We start from the raw sequence: 25095 nt of genomic DNA, 5'->3' as shown, positions 1-25095 counted from the left end.
TGGGTCACACCTGATGTCGGGGCAGAAGGAAGAAGTGCGAGTTGCTTCTAATGTCCACAAACTAGACTCCCCCTCCTCTGTTGTGCCGCCACAGTGCAGAGGCAGCAGGAGACCTGATGTGGATGAGAGAGCCGCTCTGAGGTATCAAGAGAGCGGGTGTATGTCACCATTCATGTGTGCACGCTGAGTGCCGAGAGCCGCTCACGTGACCAGACGCCGGATCGGGTTGAGTATTCCACACCCCCGGAAACTGTGTACGTCTGGTATGCCGATGACGTACGTTTCACAACAGGCTTGTTCACATCGGTATCGGATACCGATGTGAACAAGCCTGCACTGTGGCGACACAACAGAGGAGGGGGAGTCTAGTTTGTGGACAGTAGAAGCAACTCGCACTTCTTCCTTCTGCCCCGACATCTGGTGTGACCCAAACTCTCATCGTTCCCATTCACTGCAAAATTGCACATGGGACGACAGCAGAAAGGGGAACTGACCTATCGATGCCGGGATACATTTATTCTCCCTAATTTGACACCTATATATTTTGCAGCCTTCTGTCTCAGTGTACAATCATATATTACTTTGATACATGTTTATTCACTCTCTGACTGTGTCATAGATACCTTAGTACATTGTTTCAGGAACCTATTCGGGTAATGATCTCTTGCAACTATTGTAATTATTAGCTAGACTTATGTACAGGGATATGCTAATGAGATGATGATTATGACACGTATGTATTCATGGATTTGAAATGAATGTCAAGGTATAGCTTCACATCACCAGAACATATGTGGTGTGGATTATCGACTCTGGTTTTGTTCCTGAAAAAATGTACCTATTCAGCCTTGTTAAAGCAGGGATAGAAGGTATATAGGTTGTGAAATTGGGAAAAAAAGGAGATAATATCATTTTATCCTGTTACATCTACCAGCGTTTATTTAAGGGATCATATAGGCATACCAGACACACTTAGTCTCAGGGGGCATGGAATCCCTAACCCGACCTGGCGTTTGGTCATGTGAGCGGTTCACGGCACCCAGCGTGCACACATGAATAGTAACGCATACCCGCTCTCCCTATATTTTCAGAGCGGCTCTCTCATCCACATCAGGTCTCCCACTGCCTCTGCACTGTGGCGACACAACAGAGGAGGGGAATCTAGTTTGGGGACAGCAGAAGCAACTCGCACTTCTTCCTTCTGCCCCGACATCAGGTGTGACCCAAACTCTCATCGTCCCCATTCTCTGCAATACTGCACATGGGACGACAGCAGAAAGGGGAACTGACCTATTGGTGCCGGGACACATTTACCTTCCCTCATTGGCACCTCTATATATTTTACAGCCATCTATCTCTATGTTAAATCATGCATTACCTTGATACATGTTCTCCTAACCTCTGAATGAGTCATTGATATTTTAGCCCAGTATTTCAAGAATTTATTCAGGTGATGATTTCTTGCAATTATTGTATTTATCAGCCTGACTAACGTATAAGTATATGCTAATGAGATGATGATTATGACATGTATCTGGGATGTATGTCCAGGTTTAATCTCACATCACCATAACATATGTGGTGTGGATTATTGATTTTGGTTTTGTCTTTGAATACATTGTACTTATTTAACCTGGCCAAAACAGAGATAAATAACACACAGGCTGTGACACTGGGAGAGAAGGAGTTATTATCATTGGGAGAATCTCTCACCTGTATACCCTTTCTATTTTTTGATACACTGATAAACGTAAGACATTAACAGTGATGAATGTAGGCTCATCTAGAGATTCCAATACCTTCAGGTGTATTGGCAATTGTCACCTATTGTGATTTGATCATTGCCTACCACCCCTGCCTTCTTAGAGGACGCTATTTCATGTTCATTAAATCAAAAGGGAGGTGCACTAGCTGAGTGAGTTATTACCGCTAATCGGGTACATGTTGTCAATATGAGATCCAATTATTTGCTTGGAGAGATCTCTTAGAGTCTTCACTACCCGACCAAATTATTCCAATTTCATTTTCACTTTTGTTCTACAAATATTTATTGTTTCGGTAGAAAGCTTGGCAATGATCCAAAGAAATTTTCACTAGAAACTTCATATATATATCATAGTGAACTTTAGCCATGGGTACACTATTTGTATTTGTATACAGTGAACTCTTTGAATCACTGTAGGTCAATATTGACCGATTTATGTTGTTTATGTCTTATTTTGACCACACTATTTTAAAATATACTCAATAAATGTTAAATTTTAATTCCATAATCATTACAAATTTGACTAACAATTACAAAAGAGTGCGCCACAAAGTAAGCCTTCTTTGGCGGATGACCGCCTTATGGTCATTCTCCTCTTCCCCCTCTTTTAGATACTGTACAATGCTTACAGGTGCACCTCCAGCTCAGTTCTACACAGGTTAGGGCATTCTGTCCTTTCGATTTTCTTTCAAAGCTGGTTCTCTAATCAATTATCGTATATTATTATTATTCACATTAATAGAGCCTGTGCATGGCCCCATAGACTACACGTCCTTCTCCCTTTTATTATCACTTTTTTATGCCTTCTCCAGGTTAATACATCTGCCCCATTATTTCCGGTCATTCTATTCATAGAGGCTATATATAAGGTATTTGGTACTGAGACATCAAGGATTAATTTTCTGCTTCAAAATGACTATAATATCATGCAAGCATACTATGTATGTGGGCTTGATTTAGAGATGGATGCAGAAGCACAGCCGCTCCATCTTTGTATTAAACAGCTAGCTAAAATAAGCTAATGTCACAGGAGACATCTTGTGTAAATAGAGCCCTCCTCTTGGCTTCTCTAACCTGCAGCTACATCCAGAGACACAGCATTGGATCAATTTACTGGAACATCGGTCATCTGAGTAACCCTCGAGTTACTCAGTATGGCCAGTGGTTTAAGGCAGCCAGGGCTAGTGAAGCTGCATCCAACAACACAGCCATTGGCCTCGCCACACACAGAAAATCGGGGCGACACACCCACTCCTCTGTCTCCAAACGGCCACAGCATGTCAGTAGTGCTGCGGCTTAGGTGGCACTGAGACCATCATTGCCGATGGAGATCTGCACATGCACAGTACAGACCCTGCGCATGTGCAGATCTCAAAACATCGAAGAGGTACCATCAGGTGCGTACATCACTGAATCTGGCCCTACGCTAGTAAGCTTACATATAGGCACTTTGCTTATATGCTTAAGAAAATAATGACATTATGATGCCAGTTTCTGTGCAATAAATTACTTTTGAACTGGCAAATAAACGCTTACATCAAAGTTGCACAAAATATTAACTTATGCCATCCCAAAATATTTTTTAAATGTGCCTATGCTATTAGTATTAGAAATAGAAGATATAATCTAAAGATTCACATTAACAGATGGTGGAGCCTGGCCCTCCCCAGTCCACAGCTTAACACAGCTGGCACACCAAGATTCCCATCACAGTCTTACCAAGATGGGAGACATTGCCATTGGCTGTGCCTGCTTCCATTCATTTGGAGAAAAAGCCAGAAAGTGATGAACATTCTTTGTAATGGAAAATGTTCCCTGTGTACATGTACAGTATGTTTACTTGCTTGTATACAGCAAACCAAACATACTTCCACTGCCCAAAGATCTAGTGATATGGTTTTCTAGAGCAGCAAATGATTTGCATTTCCTGTGGACAGTTTCATTATCCTGGTGCACTATGTTTCATTATCCTGAGGATTAAAAACCACACTCCGATGTTCCCACCACTTGTAGCAAAGCACAGTTTACATTTATCAAGTATGAGAACACTTATTAGTCACAAAACACATTAGCAGGTTTACAACTATTGGTTCCTATTGGCCATAACAGGGTTGTGCTTAAAGAAGATACAGTACACAATGTAAAATAACAATTGCGTATCTAAGTATCCAGGAGACTGAAAACGTTTACATTTTTGGTGGCAGCAAATATATTTTTTTCGGGTATTCTCTGCACCCTCATAACATGTTTGTGACTGTAGTTTGAATTTACCTGTTTCGGAGGATACGCAGTGAGGGTCAAAGTCAGTGACAGTTAGTTCGAACCAATACAAAATGTGATCGATGGATTTGATTTAATAAATGTTATTTATATACTGCCAGCATATTCCTGCTTAGATAAACACTTGCACCATGTAAGTTACAATGCTTCAAATTGTCCAGATCTCTTTGCCATAGGCTGTTGTGGTAATGCCTCCACAACAGCCATGTGTTACATATAAAGCTACATGCTGAGCTAAATGTAATAGCCTGTGAGATGCCGGAGGTGCTGGACTTTCTGCAAGCCTGCCTGCATTTTTGAAACAGTAATAATTTACAAGGCAAAACCAACCTGGTTTTGCCTTGTAAATGATTGCTGCTTTAAAAATACGGACAGACTCGCACTAAGGCCCGCATCTCCAGCAGATAGCAGGCTATTACATTTAGCCCGCTATGTGATATATATATATATATATTGCACAAGCTGGTGAAGAGACAGCCAACCACTGTTTGCCTTGAATAAGGAGGTCTGTAGTCCCTTGGATTAGGTTTCAGTTAGGGTAACCCAAACTATGTGAAATAAACTGTTCCATTAAAAAATATAGATAGCTACCAATTAGGAAAAATGGCTAACATGTCCCAAAAGCACAGCAAAAAACTTTTTAGGTCAGCATACTTATTCAGACGGGATGTAGTTTTCATCCTGACGCTTAGCATGCCTGCAGTCAGAAGACCAGAGCCGTAATCCCGAAAGCCGTCAAAATCCGGGTATAAGAATATGAATATCCTTACAAAGAACTAAGGTTCAACGAGGGTGGAGATTACCTAAAGGATAAAACAAGACTAGACAGGCAGACTAGATGGGCCAAATGGTTCTAATCTGTCGTCAAATTCTATATTTCTATGTAATCCTGACACCGGAATCCCAACAGTCAACATATCGAAGAGTATGCTGGGGAGGGTTAGCGTTAGGCTGCAGGGTGTTAGTGTAAGACACTATGGGGAGGGTTAAGCTGCAGGAAGATAGGGTTAGGGTTACACTGTGGGGACGGAGGATAGGCTGCAAGAAGGGAGGGTTAGGGTTAGGCTGCCAGGAGGGATAGTTAACGTAAGGGAGAGAGAGAGGGTTAGCATACTTACCCGCAAGGTGTGGTGATTCTGAGCATCAGTATGCCACTGTTGGTCTTGTGACCGCCTGCATACTAAGCGCCAGGATCTCGTATCCTGCCTGTTCAGGCTTTGGCCTGCCCAAAATTTACCTGGTGGGTGCTATAATGTTAACAATTATAAAACAATAGTTGTGGTAGCAGAAACTAACATGGAAAGTATCATGTGCAGGAATAAGCTCTTTCCCTAGAACACCCACCTGCATACAGTACTTATTCTTTTGAAATGTCTGTGTATGTAAAGAGTAGCAGCAAAGGCATTGCAGTAGGATAGCACAGTACCGCTTGTCAGAGCAGAAAACTAGCATTGAGACTGAATACCTTTATTGTCTGCTACATAGTGTGACATAGCCATGACCTTTATCCAAGTGGAAAATAACTGTAGTTCCTGACAAAGCCACACTACTGGTCATTTCCACACCTGTTCACTATCCAGCAGTGAGTAATGTATTCTCCACTAATACCAGGGCCAAAACTAGGATTTTTGTCACCCGGGGCAAGGCAGTAAGCTGGCGCCCCTCCCCCCCAGGTGTAAATCTGTGTGCGTATATATATATATATATATATATATATACACACAGTATGTACTCTATTCCTGTGCCCGGCACTCCTCGTGTATAAATACCGTTCCTTGCTGCGGTGCCTTCCCAAGTGTGTCAACCCTGTGGACATGTGTGGCGCAATGAGGCGGCACTCACCAGACTTGCAAATAATCATAAGCGTCCTTTATTGGAGTCCTACGTTTCGGGCCTCCGTCCGTCGTCAGGGACAAGTATCACTACTGATTATTTGCAAGTCTGATGAGTGCCGCCTCATTGCCACACATATATACAGTATGCATATATATATGGGATGCAGTTACGTGGCCGATGCATGGGATCCCTGTGGACAGCACATTGATGCCAGGATCCTGAAGACTGACAATGCCGCCAGGCAATACCAGTTAACAGGTGCTATTTCCACTCATGGGTGTCCACGACACCCATAGAGCAGGAACAGAACCTGTGGCGAGCGCAGCAAGCCCACAAGGGGCTTTGTTGTGCTCGCCCCTGCCGGCATTCTGGCGTCGGTATGCTGACCGTGCACCGGCCACGTAACCCCAACCCATATATATATATAAACTCCATAAGGTCAAAGGGCTGGTAGCTGCTGTAAAGCTTCTTATCTAGACATTTAGCTGGACTTGGTTAGACATTTGGGCTACAGATAAAGTAGAAAAGGAAATAATATCCCATACATTGATAGATATGTAAAGTCACACACATTCATACTGTCACACATCTAAACACATACACGCATGCATACATTCACTCACATACATACATACAGTCATACACCTGTATACTGTATATACAGATGGAGCCACGCTCATCTGAGGCGGCTCCATCGTAGGTGTGCACTCCCAGAGTGACTAGGCGATCCGTCCGCCTTGTCACGCCGGGAGTCCACAGAGAGGCTCCCATTCTGAGCATCTCCGTCTGGGCGCACGCGCCTGCCCGGACGGAGATAATCTTCATTCAAGTGAACATATAGGTATATACATACATACATACTGTGACACAGAAGCACACATGAAGATATATAGTCACACACCTATTCACATACAGCCACACACATGCACACATTCATACACACATATATAGTAGTTGCACACACATACAGTGCCCCTTCACTATAACACACTCACTATTTAGGCTGTGCTGTGCTGCTGCTCTTCTCTCCCCTACTCTCTCCGCTGGTGCTGGCTGGCCTGGCACTGAGTACAGTGCCGTGTAGCTCCGCCCCCTTTTCGGAACTCCAGCTGTCACTTCACTTTCCAGCTCAGCAGTGCAATAGTGCACTGCTGCAGGGATCAAAGGCAGCAGGGGGAGGCTGGGGTAACTTATTCCCTGTGCCCCCTCTTAGGGCACAACAGGCAGCCCACGACTGTACACATAGAAGAAACTGAAAGTAAACTACAGATCCCGCAGCAGGGGCTTCTGGGAGCTGTAATTTATTTTAAGTTTCATCACAGTAGGCGGCAGCTAGTAGAGTCTGGACTGCCTTCTGCAGCTCCGACGGCTCTAAGGGACCTGTGCGCATCGGGACTCGGAGGGGGTGTTAGGTGGGTCACAGTGACCGTTGCGGCGCCCCCTCCTATCTGGCGCCCAGGTTACATGCCCCCCTAGCCCCCCCTTAGTTGCGGCCATGCTAATACACATTCTACTCTATGTATTTTATCTGTCTGCTTACTATATTATAGAATATTTCTCTGGTAGCTATTGGACTGAAACAGTAATAATAATAATAATAATAATAATAATTTTTATTTATATACTGCTCTTCATTAGAACTCAAAGGCGCTTTCATTATTCGATATGAGAAGATCTTTTTGTTGTGTTGTATGCTATTTTGTATGTTCAGAGATCTCCTTACAGACAGATACAGATGTATCCTCATGCACCTTTGCTGCAGTCACACCAAACAGCCCCTCATGGCACGCCAGGTCCAGTAAGACTCTACTAGCGTCGGACATCTTTTTTGCGCCTTTTTGTTTCTTCTTCAAAAATGTATCTTCGTTGCAATGTGATGTGACTAGAACACATCAGGAGACTTTGCTGATTAATTTGATATAGCACGCTTGTATATCTGTGTGCAAATGCGTCTCTGTATCTGCTTAAGATGGGCATACATTATACAATTATCTGGCAGATTATCTGCCAGATCTGGCTGGTTGGAATGAAAATCTAGTAATGGATAAGAGCAAATAACAATAGACAATTTGCTCCCAAACACTGGAAAATGACAGGTTTTATCCAATTTCCAGTGTTTGGGAGGAGATCAGTTAAGCATACCACCATCTGGGATGCTGGCAGTTGGAATGCCGACGCCGGAATCCTGTCAGGGAGGGCTAGGGTTAGGGGGGTAGAGGGAGAGGGTTACAATACTTACCTAGCAGATGTTAGGATGTTGCTGCCGTTATTCTGACTACCGCCATACCAAGCGCCGGGATCCCGATACCAACCCGTTTGGGAGCGAAAGGTCGATCGTCATTTGCTCTAATCCATTAGCAGATTTTCATTCCAACCAGCCAGATCTGGCAGATGATCTAACAGATAATTGTTTAGTGTATACCCAGCTTTGGGAAGTGTTACGATGTAGCATCCGTGGCTTCTCTCCATTTCAAGTTCTGTTGTGCTTCATATACAGGGGCAGATGTACTAAGCCTTGGAGAGTGATAAAATAAAGCGATATAAACTACCAACCAATCAGCCCCTAATTTTCATTTTCAAACACAGCCTGTTACATGCCAGTAAGGAGCTGGTACTTTATCTCTATCCACTTTCCAAGACTTAGTACATCTCCCCCACAGACTCGGTCACACACAGATATAAAAGTGTCGCATATCAGATTAATCAGCGCAGTCTCCTTTGTGTCTTAGTTGTGTTTTGACCTATTTAAAAAAAAAAAAAAAAAAAAGACGTCTGGCACTAGCGGAGTTGCCTGTCAGTTTATTCGTGCCAGACATCTGCTGCATAGTGTATTGAGGCTAGATGTATGAGGACATATGTATAGTGAAGATGTAGGGAAACAGTTCTTGTGGGGCACACGTTCTTACAGTTTTACTTATGTCGACACACCAAACAAAACTATAGGCCTAATTTAGACCGGATGTAGGTGTGCGAAAAAATCTACATCTACGATCAAAATCTTTGACATGCGGGGGGGGACTCCCAGCACAGGGCAAGTTTTAAAATGTGATGTAGAGAGGGCCTAATTCTGAGTTTGGGAACAATGGAAAAGTAGCAAATAACGTTACACAAGGGGCATGTTCTTCATGTGTAGGCTACATTCAAAAGCAGGCAAAAACAATAAAAGTACACCCCCCTTACATTGCAACATGATTTGTCCAGGTGGAAAGTTATTTGTTTTTTGTTTTGCCCCAACTCAGAATCACACTAAAGTGTAGAATGGACTTAATTAAGGTATACAAATGAAAGTTAGATATAGGACAAACAATATGCATTAAATTATGATTTGTGGTAATTGTGCTGTGTTAATATGATGGTTTCATTGTATTGCAGGTAACAGTTCATTCTTCAATGGGACTACGGCATTCCCACTGGACTACTTTAATGTGACTACAGAGGATCCAGTGAGTATATTCTGGGAAATACTCCTACTTTATAGATACTGTATGCAGTAAAACACAAAGGAAATTATGACTTTGCACAGTGTTCTGTGTAGAATATTGAACCTGAATAATATTGAACATGATATACTTGAATATTTTAATTCTGCAGTTTAGTCAAAAGGACCATATGATTTCAGGGGATACATATGAAATCCCGTAATCGGGTTGCCTGCGGTCACATGACCGACAGCGGCAACCCCACAATGAAGATCCAACTTCAAAGGGGGTGAGTATTTCTGCCTAGTGCCGAAGCCTACCCCCATTCCCCCCCCCCCCCATCTCCTACCTGCGGGCCCTAACCCTAAATGTGAACCCCATACTCATCTTCGGTGATCCAGCGCTGGTCTCCTAAGTAGTGTCAGATTCACATGACCGCCAGTATCCCAACAGCTGGGATGCAGAACGCATCCCAACTTTAGCACCACAACATAGCTTCTTTGCAGTACATTTTGCTCCACAACTGTTTTGATTCAACTTCAACTAACAGACCATTTTGCCTCATATTAAGGATTTCCGCTCTCGTGCAGTTTGAAAAAATTTAAAATTAGTAGAGCCTGAGTAAAATCCAAATTGCAATGTACCGATATTAATGTCCCTTTACCTCCTATTATCTCTCATAATGCCCTACCTCTGGATTGTAAATTCCCATGGGCAGGATATCTACTCTGTGTCTCATATCTGTCTGCTCATTGTCCTCATTCAGTAGTTTGTTGTAGTCATGTCTAGTTGTTTCTGTATGCTATATGATTTGTTCTAATATTGCATTCATGCTTTATTTATTATTCTGCTTCTCTGTACTCATGTATGCTCACTGTTTCCATGCTTGTCTTTGTTTGCATAATTTGTTATGTACTATGAACAGCTGTTTGTTCATATTATAACTATATTGTTTATTCATTTTTTTATTTTGTAAATGTCTAGTCATTGCCCTATATACAGTGTTTCGCCTAGTAAATAAAAGATATTATATTCAGCTATTAAACTATGCCCCTGTCTTCCTGGGCGGGCTGTATCAGCCTAAAAAATACGGTCAAACCTCCAAAACTGCTGTTTTCAGAGGTTTGCCACATTCTGTAAATGCACTTAAGTGATCCATAGCGGACAACAGCGCTGACACCCGGGTCAGAAACTCGGAAGAGCTGACCTTAGCGATTTTTTTTTAATCAAGTATTTTTAGTAATTTTTAAGTTTCAGACAGATTCAAAACAGATATACAAAAAGAAAACACAATTAAATTAACAAAAATAATAGAATGACATAGCAAGTAGAAGAGCATATGCATACATCAATGTCATAAAATGGGATATAAACAGTACATGTACAAAATATATGGTGAAATCGAATAAGAACAAATGTCACAGCATGAAGCAGTATTAACATGAGTATAGATAATGAGGCATGAGCTGTCAGAGGGACACAGGTGTAACAGAAATCTAGGTCCATTTGATGGATCAGCAAGGGCATATCGGAAGGTCTGACACAGCGACAAGACCTTATCAAACTTTCAGGGACATTTTCTCTTCCAATACATAAACCTCTCATGAGAGACAGGAACATTAACTAGCGCCATCCAGGAGGGCAGAAAAGGGGGATCAGATGCCATCCAGCCACAAGCAATACAGACCCTGACCAACATTAAAAGCATATCTGAGAAACACAGAGGTCCTGCTGCATCCCTTGTATTGACATGTGATGGTGTGGAAAGGATCAGTTTTATGTAGTTATTGAGTTATTTTCTATTAACAGTGGTATGGCGGATAAACAGATTAGCCCATTCGTAGTATCGCCATCTACCCAAACTAAATCTAACAGGCCTAGATAGTGGAAGAAATATGTGTCCCAGACAGCAAAGTCTCTGAACAATTTTTCAAATTATTGTTCTGTTATAAAGTTGTACCAACATGCACTATAAATCACGGTATAATACCTACTTCAATTTTTCAGTGTTGGTGGTGCTCCCCTTGGTTTAAAATTACTGAATCAACAGAAAGTTTTTCCCTTTTGCAATCAGGAAAAAAGAAGTAAACCTCTTTTTGGGGGCAATAGCTATTGTATCAAATGAATACTGCTAAAATATAACTTTTATTAGATACTTAATAAAATTCATATAAATAGACCCAGCTAATATCTCTCAGAATTAATTAAATAGACAAATAAATTGCAACTGACTGATTATCATAGATATCAGTTTTATATGTCAATCAGGGTGAAAAATATTATTTAATATAAATTATGCATCAATTCAATAATTCTTCATATAATACTATTTATCTAAAATGTTACGCGCGTTTCACCTAATCAGGCTTGTTCAGAGGCTGTGAACAAGCCCGAATGGGTGAAACGCGTGTACACTTCCGGTATACTTCCTGCTTCCGGTGATCAGTGGTGCGCACACGGTCACCGGCCCAGGACACCGAACGAAAATTGCATCCCGCTACCACTCGCACTGCAAAAGACATATGAGCACAGGTATCCCTTACTTATTTCTCCGTTCTCTCATCAGTACGGAGCGGTGACGTGACCCTGCAATGTCATTTGGATAACAGGGCACAACAACTGCACCAGTAACTGACAGCAGAAACGGCTCCAATCTCTCTCACCCTGTGCTTACCCTTTAACCCTCTCATCGCCCATTCACTTAAAAATGCTGCACATGGGGGGACAGTAGAGGTTAAGGGGAAGATTAAGCACGGGCTCCAATTTTCATCTTACTCTGTGCACTGAGTTTAAATCTATCTCTATTACACACAGAATGTATAATACAGTGAATTGATACACAATATATACATTGTTGCATTTAAAAGTATGGTAACAGCTGAATAGAAGATACTTAGATACACAGTATCACTAATGTGTGTAACATAGAACTGAGAATTCATTTGAAGCAATAGCTATTTGATAAGAGTGCCCCGAAAAAGAGGCTTGCTTCTTTTTTCCTGAATGCTTCTTTTTGCAAAAGGGAAAAACTTTCTGTTGAGGCCTAGATAGTGGCCAACTGCCAGCCTACCATGCAACACCTCAAGGTATCCAAATTCCCCTCCCAATAACACAAAACCGCTGTACTGGCCCTATGATGCTGCTGACCTCAGTAGGGTAGAAGCAGCCTAACCCGTACATTCATGGAGAGAGCACCTCAGGAAGTACTTCAACATGGCCACTGTTGCCATTCTTTCCCTCCCACATTAAATGAAGTCAGCAAACTACATTTGAAGGAAGGGATCCAATTTTTTGAAGAGAAAATTGCCTATATTCTGCCAAACAGGACATATGAAATCTAACCCCACCCCTAACTCCACCCACAGTAAATATAATAGACCAAAAAATATATCTGGCAACACACCCCTTATAAAATGACTTTTGTTTTTGTTGTAGCTGTCCAGATAAATGCTAACGTATACTGGGGTCTATTCATGAAGCAGTGAAAAGAGTTTAGAAGTCGGTCTGTGGCAACCAATCAGCCGCTGCGTATAATTGTATAGTATGCAAATGATAAATGTTACTTCAATGCTGATTTGTTGCCATGAGCAACTTCTCCACCCTTTTCACTGCTTCATGAATAGACCCCACTCTCTGTAAAAGTCCAGTATGTAGTAAGATTAATAAATCTGTAACATAAAGGAAATGTGTGTTTAATATGCAGTTCTGTGTATGTGGCAGGTGCTCAATGTATCACATCTTCTCCTTACAGTACCACAACAGCTCTATTGTTTGGGAAAATCTAACCAAGAAACAATGTCTCAAATACGGTGGTAAAGTGCTTGGTAACAATTGTGACTATGTTCCTGATATCACATTAATGTCCTTTATCCTGTTCTTCGGCACGTACACATGCTCAATGGCTCTGAAAAAATTTAAGACCAGCCGGTATTTCCCAACAACTGTAAGTATCAATCTACAGAGGTAAAGAGAGAAAAACCTTACATAACAAAATCTGTAAAGTGTAAAGGGGCATACACACAGGGCGACTTGTGCTAAGCGATCTAGGTTAGCTAAGCAGTCTACAGTAGGTTAGCACATCTCGCTATACACACAGTGATGTGTGCTGAGCGATCTGTGCTAACCAGTGTTCTTGTCTGCATGTACTAAAGATCTGCCAGCGCTATGGGGTGTACACACGGAGTGAGCCGTGCTTCATTTCTAAGCGATCTAGACAGATCGCTTAGAAAAGAGGCAAAAATCGCCCCGTATGTATGCCCCTTAATTGTGAATATCCTTACTTGGCAAGGAACAGTTGTTTCTTGCTAGTTACATAGAATTTGACAGCAGATAAGAACCACTTGGCCCATCTAAACTGCCCAATGGACATAACCACACTTAACCAATTTACCTACAAGTTTATTTCTGGAGTGGGGGAAGAAACTGGAATACCTGTAGGAAATCCATGCCAAGCACGGGGAGAATATACAAACATCACACAGTTAGGGCCATGGTGGGAATTGAACCCGTGACCTCAGTGCTGTGAGGATGTAATGCTAACCATTACATCAGCCGCACTGCCCTTATTTCCTACCTTTAAATGGTGACTGCCACACTCAGTGGTTTACACAGTTTTTGGCCATTACAGTGTTTATCCAATCTATTCACAAGGAACTGATGACATCACTAAGGCCTAAGAAAATAAAAGGATCAGTGCCCCCAAATAAGCTAGTGAACCAACCTAGAATGTTAAAATATACAACAGTATAGAATGTAGCCATTGTATATGATAATGATTATTGGAAATATTCAATTAAATAAAAATACCAGTAACCAATCCAAATATAAAGAAAGGTGAGTTAACAGGGAGAATATAGATTTACACATTGTGGAAAAAAGTGTGGCGTTAATAATCAATGCCTAAGATTAAGAAAAGAGGATATATCAGTTTAAGCCAAGTGTAGCAATAAACTATAGGGGGGTACTCACGGAGCGATATTCTAAGCAATCTGACAAGATTGCTTAGAATTTAAGCCTGATCGCTCCGTGAGTACCCCTTACAGCGATAGCGATGCGCAGCCCTGCGCATTGCTGTCGCTGCTGCTAGATTGGCCTGCATGCAGGCCAATCTAGCGGGTCGCTCACTTCGCCCACTGGGTGAAGTGAGCGCCCCCCCTTCTCCCCCCGCACGCTCAGCACACATCGCGCTGTGCTGAGCGGCGGGAGAGATGTGTGCTGAGCGGTTCGATCAGCACACATCTCTCCCACATCGGCCCGTGGGTACTGGGCTTAAGTGTGCTAGATATGATCCAGTGGGATTGTTAGGCTGCCATCTCGTGACTATTCATTAAGCCCACAGACTGGCGGCCTCCACTGTAATCAGACAGTGGGAAGAGATTTATAATGCTGAGGTGTGCTGGAATGTAATTGCTGCCAACACAGCTGCCAGGCTGTTAACCAACCAGCCCCGTTCCAGCCACATAACACCCATCCTCTACTCCCTTCACTGGCTGCCTGTAAGATGGCGAATCCTCTTCAAGATTGGCTTACTGAGTTTCAAAGCATTACATGACCAAGGCCCAAGGTACCTGAAACAGCTTCTGATCCCATACTGCCCCACTCGATTACTGCGATCTGTAGATGAAGGACTTTTAGCAGTACCTAGAATCTACCGTAATTCATCTGTGGGTCGAGCTTTTAGTCATGCGGCTCCGACTCTATGGAACTCACTTCCCAGCACAGTGCGAGAGGCCCCAACTATAGAATCCTTCAAAAGTAGACTCAAGACTTTCCTGTTTACTCAAGCATTTCCATAGTGTCTCTTTTAGTATCTTCATGCTTCTGTATTTTATGAAAAATGTACTTCATTATTTTTCTGTACTATATTATGCTGTGTATCTGTTAAGCGCCTTGAGTCCTATTGGAGAAAGAGCGCTATATAAATAAAATTATTATTATTATTATTATCACCTGCCTCACCAGCACGATCCTTTCCTAAACATTAACACATACAAATGCAGCAAAATAACGTTCTACAGTCATAGCTCAAGCAGAAAGTGTTTTCATATGTAAAATCTGTACTAAAGTTTCCTAATTGTGGCGAATGTTTATAACTGCATACTGTACAGTATGTAAACTAGTTATTTTAAGCTATTTTTGCCAAACTCTTCTTTTATGCTGCAATCCACATGGTTCATGTGTAAAATCAGTTGAAGTTGACATAACACTCTTAAATGCTTTCGCTATTTCAAACACAAAAAAAATATCTGTGATGTGATTTATTTTGTGCGTAAAACCAATACAGATAAGTCCTCATACACCTAGGTCCTTATTCAGGTTTGTTAGCAAACCAAAAAAGTAAGCTATTGGGCAAAACCATGTGCAGTGCAGGTGGGGCAGATGTAACATGTGCAGAGAGAGTTCGATTAGGATGGGGTGTTTTCAAACTGTAATCTAAATTGCAGTGTAAAAATAAAGCAGGCAGTGTTTACCCTGCACAGAAACAATATAACCCACCCAAATCTAACTCTCTCTGCACATGTTACATCTGCCACACCTGCAGTGCACATGGTTTTGTCCATTAGTGTGCTTTGGTGGTTTGCTAACAAACCTTGATTAACCCCCTAGTTTCCTAACCGCATACAGCACCCTGAGAATCTATTTTCTTGTAACTTTCATGTCCTATTGCATTGCAGATGTAGCAAAACAGCACTCAGTGTACCAGAGACACTGGGCTGCGACTTTAACCATGCTGGAATTAGTTTTAAATAGTTCAAAGTCACAGATGAAGCGCAACTGAACTTGGCTTAACAAAAAGCCACAGCCGCTTACATCGGAGCATTTCTTACACAGATTAAGACTCAGTCGCACACAGATGTAGAAATGTTGTGCATCAAATTGATCAATGCAAATTAGCAATGCAGGTTTGTCGCTCATAGTTAGGGGATTGGATTAAGGCTTGTGATAGCTCTGGGTCAACTAAGTTGTAAGGACCCCCTCCAATAAAATGGCCCCTTAACTTGCCACCCCCCATCTAATATGGCCGCAGTGCCACAACCCCCCACCCCCCATCGGCATGTATGTGATGTGTAACATGACGCTGAAGGGGGAACTCAGGAGCTGCTCTGCGCTGTATTCAGTCTGTCTGTGCATGCAGATTGCAAAGCCGCGGCAGCCCCCACCTGAAAACCACTGTGTACCTGTTCTCGGCAACTATAGGGTCAGAGTGACCCTGTGTGGGGGCTCTTCTGGGTGTGGGGGCCCTGGACCCACCACCACCGCTGCTGTACCTACCCCCAATCCCCCCCCCCCCCCACACCTTTTAATCTGGCCCTGCATAGCTGTTTTATTTATGCAAACAAGGTGCACTTGTTTAGAGATCTGTACATCCAAGTCACCAGGAATCTGGACTGGTAGGCCGAAAGGGAACCCATCTGTACCTACTTTAGATCATTTATTATGAATATACTGTGGTCAAGAATATAGTCTCTCCTATCCAGATTTAGCTTTGAGAACAGTTGGGCAGATGTATTAAGCCTGGAGAAGTGATAAATGCAACGTAATAACGCACCAGCCAATCAGCTCCTAAGTGCCTATTTTTAAATCCATAATAGTTGGCGGGTGTGTTATCACCCTGCACTTATCACTGCTTTATCCTTTCTCCAGGCTTAACATATCTGCTTCACTGGCTTAATTTTCTATACATAACGCAACTAAATGGCTTGCTGTACAATTTCCCATTGGCTGTGTTTTATAATAGCTGGTGTTAAGCTCTGGACAACATAGGGAGCACAGATTCAGATACTGGATAGCAAGTAACATGGCGACCATTCAATTTGTGTTATTATTCCAAGAGTCCACCACATCACCTACACCTAAGCAAAGAGACTAAGCTTTATGTTAACAGCACACATATTGACTGGGTCTTTACATTTCTCAATTCCCAACCATCATTATTTGTTAAGTCAAATATTCAAAATCTAGGTTTTACATATTCAGCCATGTCCCCTTTACTTTTAACATTCTGGGCCTTTTTCAGTTGCTCTGTTCCCTGCTTTGTGTTTGATGTCAAAAGTCATACAACTATTTTGCCTAGCGGAAATGTGTGTGATCATGCAGTGCATTGTGGAGCCACTGAAACAGAACCTGCATACAGACATTACCTGTAGTCAGTTAATTAAAGTATCAGGGGAATCAAGGTTCAGTCATGCAAACTCTGCCCAACATCTAACTTTTTCTTTTAAGGTCAACAAAAGAGAAATGCTGGCTTGAAAAGATAGGAAAGAAAAGGAAATGTTCTACATTAAATATATAGCAAATTGTTAGATCCTTTGTAGATTGTATGTCTTCTTAAATGGAACTTTGGAATTTTAAACTGTATGACTTTAGGGGAAATAGGTTAAACATATATTTAGCAAATAACTGCTGTAGATATCAGAGCCGTAACTAGACCTTTTGGTGCCCTGTGCCAGAGAAAGAATTGCCCCCCCCCCCACCCACCACCACCACCATTATTTTCAATAGGGGCATAAGGCGCATGCCCCGTAGGGAAGGGGTGTGACAAGACTGATCACAGAGAAAGCACATACTATGATGTCCCTTTCCACATTTTTAATATATATTATAGAAATATTAATAATACACACACACTTATAGACCACTGCAAGAAAGTAGATTTATACCACATTCATGCACTTAACTTGAGAGCTTGCTGTTATTCAGTTACAATACCCTTTATTAAATAACATATTTCAATATTCTGCCATACCCAGGATTCAAACCTATAACCTGTTGAATTCTAATCAAACACCCTACTTATTGAGCTATTTGATCCTGCTTAAAAACTATGAACACTATATGAAGCTACTGGTACTTTGCAAAAAAAATAATCAGCATTGCAATTGAGCACATCTTCATAGTGTGCAGCCACACATCCAATCTCTTGCAGCCACTCACTACATAGATCTGCTCAGCTGCAATGCTGATAATTTTTTCAAAAAGTACCAGGTAAGCTTCAAATAGTTAGAATTCTCTAGTTAGAATTTTCTACCTTTCTACGCAAGGGCAGATAGCTCAATGAATAGATTGTCTGACTGCAATGCCACATGCAAGGGGTTGGAATCCCGGGTATGTCAGCATCTTGAAATGTAATAAAGGACAGTGTGACTTAATAACAAAAAAATCTCAACTTGTGTTCATGAATGTTGCATAGGTATTAGAGACAGAAGGGGTCAGGTAGGAGACAGGAGATGCTGGACTTTAAAAAGGGGGGAATCTGCAAGTGAGTTACAACAGATAATTGACAAGTGCAACCAACAGCACCCCCTACATTGCAGCGCTATGTGCGGTGCCCCCTCCGTACACACCTAGTTACGGCCCTGGTAGATATAATACACAAGGGGAGAATTGCTTGTCAGTCATACAGTAAGTATGCATCTTCATTTCTGGGTAAATCATAATAATAATAATTATAATAATAATATGTCTTTTTACAAATCTGTGCAGATATCTTTATGAGATTAAGGTGTATATTTACTAAAGGTTGATTTTCATCTTTTTAAAATCGATTAATACAGTATATATCTGAATCTACATTGTGTTTCCGGGGCTATAACACACATTTACTAAAAGATGATTTTTGAAATTACTTCTTAAATGTTAGTACATGTGTGTTTCAGCCCCTGAAACACAACATTTATTTACGTCGATGAAAATAGACCTTTAGTCCATAGGGCTGAAGTCAATTAACCACAAACTTGTGGTAATTTATCGCATTAGCCATTTTTGTAGCCTTTTTTTATGTGAAACTAGATTTGTTTGAGTATGCACTACTGCAATTCGCATGCTGCCTCAATTGCAAATTTGTGAAAACGGAATTACAGCTAAAATTGTTGCTGGCAATGAAAAATTAAAAAATGGTTAAATCTGCCTGTGTCATCCGAAAAAGCTAAACTAACATTGGATAGCAGTATAAAAGTTTATTATTGGTATAATAAAAGTATTCTCGTACTTAAATTGGGTCAAATGGGTAAAAAAATTACAGAGAGCAATTTTCTTTCAGCAAAATGAGTGTTAAAATTAAATTTGGGGTACATAAAAAGGGTATACGTGTATATGTTGGTCATTTTAGGGGACTTTAAAAAAAAAAGTGGAAACAGATCAGTTACTCCCACCTGCACTTTTTCACCCCAAATATGACATGTCATTATTGGCCAATTAAAAATAATAAAAGAATGTCTAAGTGCTTAATTAGTCATTCAGGAAGGTGTCCCAGGGGTTCAGAACTAAAGCCCAACATTTTTAACTTAAAATAGGGATAAGTTTTTCACCTGCTCAGAGTTGATGAATTGAAATTTGCTGTAAAACTACCACAAATCCGTTTTTGCAGACAATTGAATAGGCCTTTTACGGTTTTTACCGCTAGTTGAATTTGTCCCTTAAGCCAGGTACACACTAGAGCGATGTCGGCACGATATGCAGTTTCGTAACAATATATTACCTACATTGCTCAGTGTGTATGGGGGATTGCACGCGGGCGCTAGCGACAGATGCTTTGTTGGATGCACTGCATGTCCAACCAAGTGTTGTCGCTAGCGTCCTGTAGTATGTTAATGAAGGACGGAATATGTCCTTCATTAGCATGGCCCCAGTGTGTACACACGATCTGGGCTGACAGGGATTTGTTCCGACGTCGGAACGACTCTCCGTCGCTCTGGTGTGTACCATGCTTTAGTACTAGTTGCATCTGTATGCTAAATGCTAGATTTACAACAAGGCACAGTTTGATTGCAAAAGTTTGCTCAATGTATCTTCCATCTCCAATTGTATTATAAAATGTAATTGTTCATAGTTTTGGCTTTATTTTTGCGACATCTTGGATAGATTGTTGATGTGTACTATTGGTCATATTTTGGCTATGTGTGGCATATATTTAACATAAACACTATTTCAGCAAATGAAATTCTTTGGTTTGTACATTCTCTGCCTCTGTAGTTGTCACTGATCAAAAATGTATTTTATTTGTTTCCTTGGCAGAGTCACAGCCATTAGTCAACTGAATAGCAGAGAAGTTCTAGTTTAATAACAATACAAGCTTGGGAAACCTGCAAACAATGTGAATGTTTGCTTTACTTTGGCAGTTGTTGTACACTGTTTTCACATGCATGAGTACTGCGTAAAGTACTTCTTTTGTGTGTGCTTTATATTTCAGGCCAGGAAACTCATCAGTGACTTTGCCATCATCTTGTCAATATTGATTTTCTGTGGAATTGACGCACTTGTCGGAGTTGATACACCAAAGCTGATTGTACCTAGTGAGTTTAAAGTGAGTACCTTAAGACGTGCATTACATTAACATTTAACAAATACAGTATAACAAGATAGAACTGTGTGACACCTGCACATCTTGAGGGAGATGTATTAAGCCCGGAGAAGTGATAAAGCAGTGATAAATGCAAGGTGATAACGCATCAGCCAGTCAGCTCCTAACTGCCAATTTACATATTGGAGCTGATTGACTGGTGCGTTATCACCTTGCACTTATTACGGCTTTATCACTTCTCCAGGCTTAATACATCTGCCCCTTAGTTCTTATCTTTCATTACTGACTAGTTCGTTTTGCAGATTTTATGTATCTAAAATGCGTAAAATGTTAATAAAAGAGATTGATAGTAGTTAAAAATGGTGTGGGGTGTCAGGGCCATTGGATTTGCAGTACAGTGCCAAATCAGTAGCCTCCACATTTATCATATTACTTTCTCTTCCTTTAAGCCAACAAGTCCTAACAGAGGCTGGTTTGTCCCACCATTTGGAGGAAACCCGTGGTGGGTATATCTAGCGTCAGCTCTTCCTGCTCTTCTTGTCACCATCTTAATCTTCATGGACCAACAGATTACAGGCGTCATTGTCAACAGGAAGGAAAACAAGCTTAAGGTTGGTCTCACATTATCGTCTCACTGTATTCCTCAACGACATTTCTTCACATCCTTATCAGGGCCACTAAAATATTCAAGATCGTGCTACAGACACCATTTATTTATTTATAGTTGGACACTGAGCTTTTTCCATGCAAGTAGCAGTGTTGTGTTACTGAGAATTTCATCAGTCGTTTGCAATTCCATCTTCACTTTTGCCCTCCTTATCTGAAGTCATGTCATGTCGCACATCCAGGGGGAGATGTTTCAAACCTTGGAGAGAGAGACAAAGTAAAGAGAGATAAAGTACCAACTAAACAGCTTCTGTTCTTTTTCAAACACAGCCTGTAAACTGGCAGTTTGGCTGGAACTTTATCTCTTTCCACTTTATCTCTCTCCAAGGTGTGATGCATTTCCCATCTAATCACATACCATCCTCTTCACCCTGAAACACTGTAATTTCTAAAAAACAAAGTGAAAATGCAAATGTGTCAGTGGTAAAAAAGTTACATATTTAAAAAAGCTTTATCAGTAAACAGCAATAACAATAGGTAATAACTAAGCTGCATATGCAGTATTTGATATCCTTTCCCTTAGAACTTATAATTATTCCAGTGATACACCTGACTTTGGGTATATTTACTGTCCGGTTTTCAAAACCGCTGATCTTCAGATTTAAAACAACAATACTATTTAATAGGAAACCATTACATTAATATAAGTAGTGTTTGAAATCATGAATGCATGAAGAGTAACAATTATTTATTACCTTGAGTAAGTTTTGTACAATGCTTTAGACATTGATACTGTATGTGGCTTTTTTTATTTTGTTTAAGTAAGACTTTACATTTCAGTGGAGACATTTGACCTTGTGTCAGAGCTGTAGAGTAGTGAGATTGTTCTGTTTCAGCAGTGTGGAAATGACTTGTTGTGAGGTCCATAGTAGACTTTTGTAACAGATCACTTTCCAGATCAGTTACTGAATGTAGCCTATCAAAAATAGCACATAGCATAAAGGGAGATTTAGAACCACCCAGATATCATTGTACCAAGCATAATTAAGCGTTGTTCTCACGCTACTAAAATATCCGTTCCTTTCCCTAAAATTGTTTCCTGAACTCTCGAATTTCCTCGTTCTTTTCTGTCTCAGTCCCACTCAAATATACTGTCTCAATATGTGGCAGGATTTCTACAATGGAACCTCAGCTGTATGTTGAAAGAACCTTTGTCATGACATGAGTAACTTGTATATATTCTTCATAACCAACACAGGAGTACATGATCCACCATGCGGTGTCTATATGGCATAAGATATGTAATATTGTCATAACTGTTTAAATGTGATTGAAAATACATGTTCATTGGGGGTTTCTTTCTCCAGAAAGGGGCTGGGTATCACTTGGACCTGTTTTGGGTAGCCATCTTGATGATTGTGTGCTCCTTTATGGCTCTTCCTTGGTATGTGGCTGCGACTGTTATCTCTATTGCCCACATTGACAGCTTGAAAATGGAAACTGAGACTTCTGCTCCTGGAGAGCAACCAAAGTTCTTGGGAGTGAGGTATTAGACAGCTTAATAACCGGACATGCACGCATATTCATTTTTTATATACTGTATATTTATTCTCTTTAACATTAGCCAAGTGTGCCTCAATAATATTTTATAATGTATTGTGATGTCCACTGTTTAATAACTTTCCAGATGCAGCGATGTAGATTATATCTATCACATATATATTTATATATCTCATGTCTGTCTGTCTGTCTGTCTGTCTGTCTGTCTGGTCTGTCTGTCTATCTATCTATCTATCTATCTATCTATCTATCTATCTATCTATCTATCTATCTATCTATCTATCTATCTATTTCCATAAATGATAACAGTTTGATGCTATAATGTGTTTATGGTACCCTACACAAGTTTGATACTATAACGTGTTTATGGTACACTACACAAAATTTGCTTTCCTTATAAAAAATTCATGACTTTAATAGCTGCAACTTTAGATGTTAACCTGTTTTCTTCTTATTGGTTGCAGGGAGCAAAGAGTTACAGGTATCATGGTGTTCCTGTTGACTGGCATCTCTGTATTTATGGCACCTATCTTGAAGGTAAAAATCTATGTTTGTATATTGCTAATAGAACTGGCAGTTTTCTATAGTGTAGTTTTAGTGAAACAAAAAGAAGTGGAACTGCACTTTCAGTGAAATTTATCTCCTAGCTTATGGGTTTTATTGCCTTCGGAAACAGTTATATACATGTATAAGCTGAGATCTGTACATTAGATAAATTCATATCTATGTACCAGATCTTGATATATCTCAGGACAGCCAAGATAAACACATTTGCCTGCAAGACTGTGTTATCTGGATTTTGTATTTGCTTTGCCATGTGTTAATATAATATTATATGCAAAAAGCATTACCACTTCATAGCACAATTCTTGCACAAGTTATATTTCTTACTCAAATGTAAATTAATATATATTTATACCGTTATATCCCATCCGCCTTATAACATTGCCCTTGTTTTAATGGAAGTTTTGGCCTGCTTTATCCAAATAATATAAAGAGAGCAAAGCAAATGTACTCTCTACTTGAACTTAAGACTTCAAGCTGTACTACCAGCTAGCAAAATATTTTCCTATGGTAACACTAGCCAGAGATCTGTGACTTCTCCATGAAGACATATTTCACATGGTTCTCCATTTGCCTCACAGCCCTGGTCGTGAACCGGGGTGAGGGTTGAACTTTTGATTAGTCCTACAGCTTAGAACTCCCCTCTGCTGCCATTTGAAGATGGCAAATTTAATTGATTGGAGGGTTCTGCTATATTACCTGAATTAAAAATGTCTGCATGTAGCAAGCTCTGGGAGACGGCATGGGAGAGTGGTTACTATGATAACAGTGCAGTGTTTAGGTTTTCTATTTTATTTATTTACAATTGACATAGATGTACTGCAATATTCATGCAAGTTGTAATACTGAAGTCACTACTCTATAGTACAGTACACAATTTGTTGAGAGTTTTCTGGTAACAATGCATCATGCTCCTATACTTTCAGCAAAGGGTAGATTGACTCAAAATGTGTGGTAATTAGGAGCACTCTTGTGTGCCAGCTGTACACAAGTAATGACACAGGAGGCATCTCATTGAGATATCAATCTGTGATGTACATTTATCAAATATCAGCACGTTACTGACTTAAATACTTTAATCACAGAATTCACAAAAAAGCATTCTTTGAAAAATATAATAATCTGCTGGCGCCACCCAGTGGATGATCTGCCCCATTGCTAAATCAGCCCCACAAGTTCCTGAAAATGCAGGAAAAGAAATGCATAGACACCTGTTTTTATTGTTATTTTCCGAAGCTCTCAGAGGGTACAAGTGATGCAGGAGGGAGTGTGGAGTAAGATGAGTTGGGAAATGTAGTGAGTATTCCATTCTGAGCATATTGAAGAAACATTCACCTCTACATGTTTAGTCTGCTGTTCATGTCTGCATAAGTATTGTACTTGTGCCTGCATGTAGGAACGTTCTGCATTCTTTATAAATCATTCCTTAAAATATCTACAAAATACATGGACAATATTTTCCGAATTTAATAAAAAGTGCCACAGACATTTGTTTCAGAAAGAGAGACATGCAAGCAACTGGGCAAAGCCATGTTGCACTACAGATGGGGCCTGTGTTACATGTGCAGAGAGAGTTAGAGTTGGGTCGGGTGTGTTCAAACTGAAATCTAAACTGCAGTGTAAAAATAATACTGTCTAACATTTGTGGGCTACATACTAAAGCAGCCAGTATTAACCCTACACAGAAAGCATATTAATATATTTGCTCCCCTTGCATGGTAACATGGTTTGTTCCTGGCACAAAGTGGCTTGCTTTTTTTTGTGTT

General features: G+C 40.6%; 1 protein-coding gene across 10 annotated transcripts in view; it reads left to right on the top strand.

The window, feature by feature from the left end:
* Nucleotides 1–25095, top strand: part of SLC4A4 (solute carrier family 4 member 4) — a 393000-nt gene that overhangs the window by 329438 nt on the left and 38467 nt on the right. For all 10 annotated transcript variants that reach the window (XM_063920111.1, XM_063920108.1, XM_063920104.1 and 7 more), the window contains 6 exons: nt 9254–9324; nt 13052–13243; nt 20489–20602; nt 21049–21210; nt 22573–22751; nt 23230–23302. In XM_063920111.1, the coding sequence (XP_063776181.1) occupies nt 9254–9324; nt 13052–13243; nt 20489–20602; nt 21049–21210; nt 22573–22751; nt 23230–23302 (791 nt within the window). The remainder of the gene's footprint in view (nt 1–9253; nt 9325–13051; nt 13244–20488; nt 20603–21048; nt 21211–22572; nt 22752–23229; nt 23303–25095) is intronic.

This window comes from Pseudophryne corroboree, chromosome 1, assembly GCF_028390025.1.
Source record: "Pseudophryne corroboree isolate aPseCor3 chromosome 1, aPseCor3.hap2, whole genome shotgun sequence".
Taxonomy (NCBI): Eukaryota; Metazoa; Chordata; class Amphibia; order Anura; family Myobatrachidae; genus Pseudophryne; species Pseudophryne corroboree.
The sequence above is the reverse complement of the archived record's forward strand: the minus strand, read 5'-3'. Positions and strand labels throughout refer to the sequence as shown.